At 33.6% G+C, this 9,891-nt stretch overlaps 1 protein-coding gene across 3 annotated transcripts; it reads right to left on the bottom strand.

Annotated features, from left to right (window-relative positions):
• Window positions 1–4,731: 4,731 nt before the first annotated feature.
• Window positions 4,732–7,842, bottom strand: LOC127119047 (lysine histidine transporter-like 6). Of its 3 annotated transcripts, none has more exons than XM_051049263.1 (7): window positions 7,290–7,837; window positions 7,084–7,205; window positions 6,609–7,007; window positions 5,828–6,327; window positions 5,265–5,356; window positions 5,110–5,178; window positions 4,732–5,036 (listed from the first exon to the last, which is right to left on the bottom strand). In XM_051049263.1, the coding sequence occupies exons 1-7, from the start codon at window positions 7,323–7,325 to the stop codon at window positions 4,938–4,940; spliced, it is 1,317 nt and encodes a 438-aa protein (XP_050905220.1). In that variant the 5' UTR covers window positions 7,326–7,837; the 3' UTR covers window positions 4,732–4,937. The 3 variants fall into 3 exon arrangements, with proteins under 3 accessions (XP_050905220.1, XP_050905221.1, XP_050905222.1); XM_051049264.1 differs by having other exon boundaries at window positions 6,609–6,992; window positions 7,290–7,833; XM_051049265.1 differs by lacking the exon at window positions 5,110–5,178 and having other exon boundaries at window positions 7,290–7,842.
• Window positions 7,843–9,891: the final 2,049 nt, after the last annotated feature.

A 9,891-nucleotide genomic window follows, 5' to 3' on the forward strand; every position in this document is an offset into this window, starting at 1 on the left:
TAATTTCAAACCAACAAATGAAAACAAAATCCTAATATTTTTAATAAAACAAAAAGAAATGAACTAACCATTGATTAAATTCTAATTAATTGTCCCGATTATTTTGACTAGAAAACATAAATAAACAGATCAAAGATGAATAAAAATTGAGCGTAAAATGCTCAAAAAATTAAACTGACTGCACCGTCATGATCAGTGCGAAATAAACGACTCGGGAACGTACAGGTTTTTGTCAAACTTCAAAATGGAAAACGCCCGGTTATAATGCTCAGACAAATCAAAATGTGCCCGAAAAATTAGCCGAAAAAATAAGTCGAGCACACCAGATTAGGCTACGCGAAACGTAGATTAATAAAACTGATGTATGCAAGCTTGATTTTAAATTTTTTCGCCCGTTATTTTGACACACATTTGATAATTGATTCAACCGGTTTATCTGGAAATCCCAAAATTTATTTCGACTGACATTCTAGGCAATATGCGGTACGGAACGCATGTTATGATATGTAAAGATGCAACTACTATGAAAAATGTGTTAAATTGGTGATTCAGGGTCAAAATCGGGGTGTGACAGTTATTGTTGCAGGGTGTTAAATCCACAGTTTGATGATTGATGTATGATGGTATTGTGATACTATGGCAATGGTAGGTGTGGTTGTGATATGCTTTTATCATGTATGGCTAATCTGATTTCCAATGTTGCTCATGGGTGCATAATGGTTTTGCTGCAGAATTTGGAAAATGTATTTATGTAGTCATGTGGTGGGCAAAGTTGTAAGGCAAGAAGACCAAGGCATTGTAAAAATTACTAAGTCCAAGGCATGGTGTGGTCACTTTGTAAAAAATGGAATGTATTGTTTGTGAAGCCATATGGGAACTCATGAATCATGTATGGATAAAATGCAATTAGAATTAGGTTTAGGATGAAGAAATGCAATGATTTACTTTGGTCAACTGGTTAACCCAAAAGTCTACAATTGACCAAAGGTCAACTTTTCTAAAAAAGCAAAATTCTGTTTCTTTTTGTAAAGAACTATGTATATGCTACATTATGAATGAAATGCCCAATTGTTTGAATGAAATGACTATGATTTAATTGTGAACCAAAATTGACTTTTGAATGACCTACACCTAAAACCAAATTTGATCTATGAATAAATCAATCACCTTTAATCATTTGATTCATATGAACGATATGGACTAAGATACATGGATGAATCAAGAATTAATGACCTATAATGCCCTTATGAATCACGATGGATTAATGACAAACAATGGATCAAAAGATGAATGCACCAATGCAATCATGAATCATGAATCAATGGCCCAAGACCTATAAATCTGAGAGCATCATAGGCTTAAGTCAATGGCCTAGAAATGGTCAAGTAGAATGCACATGTGGATGCTTGAATCAAGCCTTGAATCAGGTGAAATCCAAGCATATAACTAGGTCCAATGAATGATTCTCATGCACAAAGCAAGTTTAAAATATGATGATGCATGGTCAAGAAACTCCTCCCCAAGAATTAGGGTTTTAGTCCATCCCAAGGTGAAAAGTCAAACCCATTAGGACCATACGTTTCCTGATTAGGGTTTTATGAGGCATTCCCCTTAATCAAGATCTTTGAATTAATAAAGATGTTTCACAAGCAAGTCTCCAATGTGTGAGCCATCCGTTAGGGTTTGATCGCCAATACAAGGCTCTAAGAACACCCGCAAGGTCACATAACCATATCATCAAGAAACTAGGGTTTCAATGACCTAAGGAGTTCCATGATGAGGTATTCTTGAATCCACATCTCAAAGATTAGGAAAATTAGGGTTTCACTTCCCCTATGATCAGATGAATAGCCAAGTCATACCTTTAAGGTTTGGCCCACACACAAACCCTAGCTTTGTAAGCCAAAAGCTTTGAATCTATAGTGATAAACTATCAAGTATTAATGAATGAGTGATGCACATGAATGAAACATGAGTGTGTGCAGATGATTATCATGTCAAGGATTGAGTGAAAATGTGAAAAGATGAGAGAAATTTTGGGGTATAACATAACCCTAGTTAAAAAAATCAATTATGCTTTTATTGTCTACCATCTGAAGCAATTCATATGTTCTTTTGAGAGTTTGTAACCTCACCTTTTTCACCTTTTCTCCGCCTCCAACTGATTTTTCCAGAATTTCCCATGCTTCTTTCGTTGATTCAACATCACCAATTTTTCGAAATTGTCAGGATCGACACATTGATGAATTATAAAGAGAGATTTATAATCTTTCTTCTTTAATTCTTTGTGTGCAACCTTTTCTTAATCCGACGTGTTTGCTGCAAGCGGTGTCACTCCCTCCTTCACAAGATTCCAAAGATCTTGATATAAAAAGATAACCTTTATTTGCTTGCATCAATTCTCGCAATTCTGATTCTTCAGAATTGGGAGACTCTCCAGAAAATGCCCGTTCAGATGATTCATCATGTTATGCTTCCAAGAATCGCTCAGTCAGTGCTCTAGATACCAGATGTTGGAATTAATCCTAAAACTTTAAGTAATTCCGAGTCAATCTTGATGAACAAGATTTAATCGCACCGATCAAATTCCCTCTTATTATTCACTCTTCACTCGAGTGGATCAACGAACTTTGGTTGCAATATTTTATCGCTGAATAATGATGATGAAAACAAGAAAAGAAAATTGAATCGGAGAAATAAATGGGTTATGGTTTATCAAGAGAGGGAAGAAGATGAATTAATTCTGTAGAGTTTCTCTCTACTCACAAACTGTGATTCTTTATTCTTTTTGCAATTGCAAAATTCATGTGTTTACAATAATAGGGGTTACTCCCTATTTATAGATTTTGGGCTTGCTTGCTTCTCAAACAAGGCCCAAAACTAACCTAACTAACGCAGCTAAACAAACAAATAAAACAAATTCTAATATCACTGTTGAGATACCCTTCGATATTTTGACACCTAAGTGATTCGACACTTCCTTGCTTCTGTCGAGCAACCTGCTTCGACACAAGGAATTACAATTCAACACAAACAACCTCTAGGTTTAGGTTCTCAACAACAAGAACAACAACATCAACAAAAATAACATCAATAAACTTATAGCAACAACAACAACAACAAGATTAAGCCTTTAGGGATTAGGGTTTCAACAACGAGTCTTAACAATAAGAACAACAACAACAACAACATCACTAAACCTATAACATAAATTTAATTAAACAACAAAAACAACAAGAGAAAACCTCTAGGATTTCGGATCTCAGCAACACAACAATAACAACAACAAGAATATGATTTGTGATGTTTGACGTACCAGATCTTTGAAAAAGAATTAAAAGAAAATGATTTGGATCACTGAAGAATAAACGAGATCCCTAAACACATAACATCTTCGTATTAAAGATAATATGTGTTTATGGCTCTCGTTGTTTAGGGATATTTTGTTAAGGACACTTCGTTAGGATTTTGTTTGTGTTGTTTAGATAAGTGAAATTGAATGCTACAAGTTAAAACTATATATATCAGAGAAACATATTCACCTCAGTTGAAAAGAAAACCCAAGTTGAAAAATTATGTTCACTTATACTTATAAATCTTTTCATTTACTATTTTCTACCCCTTTCAAGAAATGAGAACATTGATTTTGAAGTAAAATTAGGCATTGAAAATTTATCTCAAAAGATTTTTTTGTATTGATACAAGTAACACACCAAGTATATTTATACTAGGTTGGCCATATCGCCCTTGCTAATATATTAATCTAGTTATAACATCATTGGTGATCGAATTTCTTTCTTTAAATAGTATATCAATTATTGATGTAATGCTTACAAAATTAAAACGTTGTCTAGACCTATGAAACTCAAAAGCATGATCGGTCAAAGATTGAACGATTAAAACTCTTATAATACTCTATCACTGACAAATATTTCTCGATCTAAGCATCCCTTAAAAGATTTTAATGGTGTGACAATGATCTAAGAGTTTCCAAAGAAATGCAAGGAAAGATAAACATTGAGTAAAAGTATCATAATGTTCAATTAAAAATAAGGAGGGAAATAAGTTTTTATATGCAAGGGAAATCAAAGAGAAAATGCATTGAAAAATAGATATGAAAAAATATATTTTAACATGATTCAAAACATTTAAAGACTTTTAGAGAGATTTGAATCATGCAACCTTGAAGAATTGAAAAAGTGACACATGACTTGAATTATTTAAAATTGAGATTAAAATCACATGCACTAGAATCTCTTCCAAGTATAGTATTTTAACAACATGACTCCAATCATCGAATTTCCTTAATCAAATCAACAAGAATTGAGGACATAAATAATCATGTGATTTCAATGAAGATTCAAATCACCATATAATGGGATTTGAAGTAGTAAAACCTGAGAATAAAATCAAAATCTGATGAAACAGAGTGATTCAAATGATCAAAAAAACGTGATTATATCATTTATTCTAAAAGTTTAGAATCATATTAAAGAAAAACTTTTAGTAATTCGAAGCACTATATTAAAGAACTCAAATCACATATGGCAGAGTAATGAAAAACTCATTTTAATATAATGTAAGGTTTAAAATTTTGTAAGACCTTTGTTATAAAGATTAGACATCAAAGAAACTATTGAGGATACAAATTACATAATTTATAAGTAGACCAAAGATTGACATCATTCAAAGCAATCTAAATCTAGAATAATACAAACTTAGACTTATGCATTAAAAAAATCATGTCTTCAACGATTAAATGTTCAATCAAGATTCTAAATATAAATTCATCATATTAATTCACTCGATAAACCGCTAGGAAGAGGATTAGCTAGTTCCAGGAATACAATTCAAATACAATTTCACATAAAGAAGATTGCAATTATATTTTTAACTCTATTAGTTGCAGGTGACACATATATAGATATATATGAAGTTTAGGTGTAGAATTTATAAGTTGAAGCATCAGCAATGATATTCCTGAATCCACCAACCGTGGATGCCAGCATAATGCACACACCAATGAATATTGAAGCCTGAAAACACACAAAAAATGAGGATCAATATTATATACTAGCAGGATACATGAATTAATTTCCAAATTGTTACCCAATTGATGAACCAGTTGATGCTAAATCTGTTTGGTTTCTTGATTATTAGCCACATTATACTAGGAAGCTGAAACAATTCATGCACCACACCAGATTAATTATTTTTCTCTGTTTAGAATAAATAAATTCTTGTATGAAACGAAAGAGCCTTACAAAATAGGAAGTAGGAGCGAAACCAAATCCACCAAAGAACCCAAGAAGATCGCCAAAGAAAGGGAATGTAACCCCAATAATAAGTGTAAATGCTGCAACAAAATAAGATGCTGTTACTTAAACATCTGTTATCAACAACAAAATAAGATGCTGTTACTTAAACATCTGTTATCAGCAACAAAATAAGATGCTGTTACTTAAACATCTGTTATCAGCAACAAAATAAGATGCTGTTACTTAAACATCTGTTATCAGCAACAAAATAAGATGCTGTTACTTAAACATCTGTTATCAACAACAAAATAAGATGCTGTTACTTAAACATCTGCTATCAGCAACAAAATAAGATGCTGTTACTTAAACATCTGTTATCAACAACAAAATAAGATGCTGTTACTTAAACATCTGTTATCAGCAACAAAATAAGATGCTGTTACTTAAACATCTGTTATCAACAACAAAATAAGATGCTGTTACTTAAACATCTGTTATCAGATCATATAAGACTCTTTAACAACAACAACCAGTAACATTGAATGATTATGTATTTGGATATCACTCACCTACAAAGGAAGACCTAGCAACAAGTCTGAGAGGCAATCCTGGAGGAAAATTCCAGGTTTTGATCATGGTGTTCTCAATCAAATCAAAAACAGGCATAGCATAAACCTGATAACTACCAACAACATGAATGAATACCATCAAGTTAGCGGAGGCAATGAGCCAAGCAGGTCTTTCTAGTGACATGAGAACATTATCATCAACATCTCTTCCAAAGGCCCAATATCCAATAAGTGCAACTGGGAAATAGCATATTGCATTTATGATATAGGCACCAATAGCACCTTTCCACATTGGTACTTTTGATGGTTTTTCAGGTGTTGATGGAATCGTTGCCTGAATTTCAAGGGCTACTGCATGGCCAGCAAATGCAAATGAAATCTGACCAAGTGCGTTGAAGATTCGGAATATTAAGTCACTCCTGCTTGTTTGCTTGTATGAATAGCTCACATTCTCAATCCTACCTCTCGACAAGCAAGCCACCCACGCTATAGTCGAATAGCTGCACAATACAGATACTCATTATTTGGCGTTTTAAAAGTAACCATCAATCGCTATCATAATCTATTACCAATATTTCAGATTCAACGCGACTCAGTGTCAAACACAAATTGCTATTATATTTGATATTATTCATGTAATGATACATTATTATATATCAGCAGTTTGTTCAGCTAGCTAAGCAACAAAAGAAATCAAATTAACCAGAGCATAGAAGCATCCTAATATTATTCAAGTTTCAACCAAGAACCAAAATTTGAAGTTTCATAAAAATTGAATGACCTCAATGACATGACAGCTGCTGCTAAAGAAACAGAAGCAACAGAGTTGAAATTGGGAAGCTGAGAGAGAAAGAAATGAATGGAACCAAAAATCAAAATCCAGTAGGACTGTTTGAGTTGTGTGCAATTGGTGCATCCAATCTCCATGAACTTCTTTAGACACTTGCCTCCAATGACCATGTACACAATATCACATCCTATTTGAACAATTAGTTGCTGTGGCAGCACAATCCAGGGCCCAAGTTTTGGTCCAAAAGCATGTTTACCAAGATCCACATAGCGATCAAATCGGGTACCCGGAACACACTCATGGAGCTGAATCATTTGCCACATTGTGTTTAAGGTTAGGCTCCATGATAACAACAACATCAAAGTCCCTGGAATCCTGCAAAGCGTAATGCTGAATGACTAATATCCGACTTTATAGATAGAGAGAAAGCATGGTATATGTATATTTTGCATTGAATTTGAATTACCATCCTAGATATGCCATGGCATAGGGAAGGCTGAGAACACCTGCACCTATCATGGCTGTCACAGTGTGGAAAGTTGTGTACCACCATTTTGCATTGCGAGATTTTTTATCAGTCTCTACTTCCTACAACAAGCATACAATATTTAACAACTCTATTAAATTCATAAGTTAAATAATTTAGAAATATTACTTGATTGAAAGGCTTACCTCCTTAGAAGGGGGAGAAGAAGTAGCTGAAACCATTTTTGAATACACACTTGAATTGTTGAGGTAATAATACTATTGTTATCACTTTTGCACTTATATTTTCTGCTAAAGAGGAGAGGACCCTTACTAATAATAACTCAAAATGCAACAACTATTTGTGCGTGTACCTAGTTCAAATTCAGACCACTTACACTAAAACAAAAATAATAATAACTTGTAGAGTAATGTTCTACTTTATGGAGAATCATTCATTTAATAATACGACTCTATTGGAAACTGTAACACATACGTAGTGCTCCTACAAACTTGTAGTCACATTTTAGATCTCATGTAATATCGTATTTCGCCTTTAGATGTGTGGGACACTAACAAACTTGCTACTTTTATTTAGTGGGTTTGCTTAGGGATTAGAGGATTGAGGATTACATGTAAGCCTCATGTAACAAATGATATCATAAAAGCCTCTCGAGGGTTTTTTGAAATCACCAAACTATAAAATTGTTTTAAATAAGTCACTAACTCTATCAAGTATTTTTCAATTGAGTTCCTTCATTAGTCTATGTGATTTAAATTTGTTAACAATGAGTTAAATGCCACATGACTTATAAGCATCTTATTCTTCATCCATACTTTCTAATGTTCCATCTTCTTTTTCTTTTTTCTTTCCAAATATTCTTAACTTTATCTTTCAATTACCTATTTAATATAAATTGGATAAAAACACAATATATTTGATAATGGTCAAATGCAGCAACTACATTAATATATATATTTATAATGCGTGTAAACACTTATTTGATAAATTTAAATAAAGATAAAGACTAATTTTACATTAAGCAATCAAATACTGTGTTAAAAAAAAATAAAGTAATGTATAGAGAAAAAAAAGAGGAATACAATCACAACACAAGAATATAACGTAAAAATTCTAAAATCGGAAAAAAAATCATGGTCGTTGTCAATAGACAACCAGAGAATAATATCATGTGAAAATTTTACAACACATAATATACCATCAACTAACTCAATCCCCCAGTACACTCACACTATCCAAAATAAATATTTAATTATATCTCACAACACTATAATACAAGAGTATAAGAGAACAAAAAAAGTCAAATACAAACTTAAAGTGCTTTTGACTGGTACATCTTAGAATGGAGAACTTGAATCCTATATATAGCTTTGGACTCCTTATTCCTTCACAAAACTAAGCGACACGGGACTTCAAAGAACTTGTGAGAATTCAGATCGAACTATAGTCTCGACAAGGGTAGCTTCTTGGTTTGACAAAAGTTTAGCACGTAGTCGAAGTCTGTTCTCATGCTGATCATGCATGTTGTAGTCGAAGTATGCTCAAGCATGCAGTAGTCAAAATTGCTAGGATTGTCAGCATGTCGAATTAGGCCGATTTGTTTAGCCCAATTGTTTAAATTAGCTTGTAGCTTAAATTAGTTTAGTAGTCTATAAATAGACTAGTTCTCTCAGGTTGTTGAGAGGAGTTAGTTGTTGTTATTACCTTGAAATCTTTGAACCCTAATTGAGTAAGTGAATAGTAAAACAATTCTAACCAATCATATTTTTCTCCTTCTTCTTACCTCTTCTCCCTGTTTCGTGAAATCCTAATAGAGTTTCTTGTGTTTGATCAAGAAACTCAATCTTTCTCATAGTTTTAATTTGTTCTTGACGGTACTTCGTTACAACAAAGTGGTGCGATGAGCGCGGAGGAGAAGATTATGCTAACAAAGTATGAGATTGAGAAATTTATCGGTGTGTGATTTCGGTTTGTGGAGCTCGAAGGTGCAAGCCCTACTCGCTCAGCAGGGTTTGTTAGAAGTGTTGAAAGGATCAAAGAAGATGGATGTTGCCCTAATGGAGAAGGAGAAGACGAAGATGATCCAGAAAGCCCACAACGATATTGTATTGAGCCTTGGTGACAAGGTTCTCTGACAGGTTTCAAAGGAGAAAACTACAGCTGGTGTATGGACGAAACTCGAGGGTATGTACATGACAAAATCTTTGGTCAATCGTCTCTACCTGAAGCAAGCTTTATATTCATTTAAGATGAGTGAAAACAAAGTCTTGGCTGAGCAAATAGATATGTTCAACAAGTTGATTCTTGATCTTGAGAATATCGAGGTCAAGATTGATGATAAAGATCAAGCGTTGTTGTTGTTGTGCGCTTTACCTAAGTCTCGTGCTCATTTCAAAGAAACTTTCTTGTATGAAAGAGATTCATTGACCTTTGAAGATGTTCAATCAACCTCTTATACTCTAAGGATTTGAATGATCGAAAGGAGAAAAAACCATCGACAGTTGCTGAAGGTTTGTCCGTTAAGGGGAAATTCTTAAAGAAAGATGGTAAGCTTGAGAAGAATAAGGGTAAAGTTATACAAAATTCTTATGGTGGTAATTCTCATGATACTAGGTGTTGTCACACAAGAAATGTGTGTCTTGATCGAATGAATAATCATGGTGGAAAGGATAATGGTAATGTAGCCATTGTGCACGATGATTATAAATCATGTGATGTCCTGGTGGTTTCAAGCAACGACTCTAGCAAGGAGTTAATTATGGATTCAGGTTGCACTTGGCACATGAC

The sequence above is a fragment of the Lathyrus oleraceus genome, chromosome 2 (assembly GCF_024323335.1).
Source record: "Lathyrus oleraceus cultivar Zhongwan6 chromosome 2, CAAS_Psat_ZW6_1.0, whole genome shotgun sequence".
NCBI classification, from domain to species: domain Eukaryota; kingdom Viridiplantae; phylum Streptophyta; class Magnoliopsida; order Fabales; family Fabaceae; genus Lathyrus; species Lathyrus oleraceus.

What these genes read in the sequence shown, in the direction of transcription:
- LOC127119047 (XM_051049263.1), bottom strand. Translation starts at nt 7,325, where the DNA reads ATGGTTTCAGCTACTTCTTCTCCCCCTTCTAAGGAG. An exon ending in CTTCTCCCCCTTCTAAGGAG is followed by an intron (nt 7,206 to 7,289) that starts GTAAGCCTTTCA and finishes TGCTTGTTGTAG; the next exon opens with GAAGTAGAGACTGATAAAAA. An exon ending in TCGCTCCTACTTCCTATTTT is followed by an intron (nt 5,179 to 5,264) that starts GTAAGGCTCTTT and finishes GAATTGTTTCAG; the next exon opens with CTTCCTAGTATAATGTGGCT.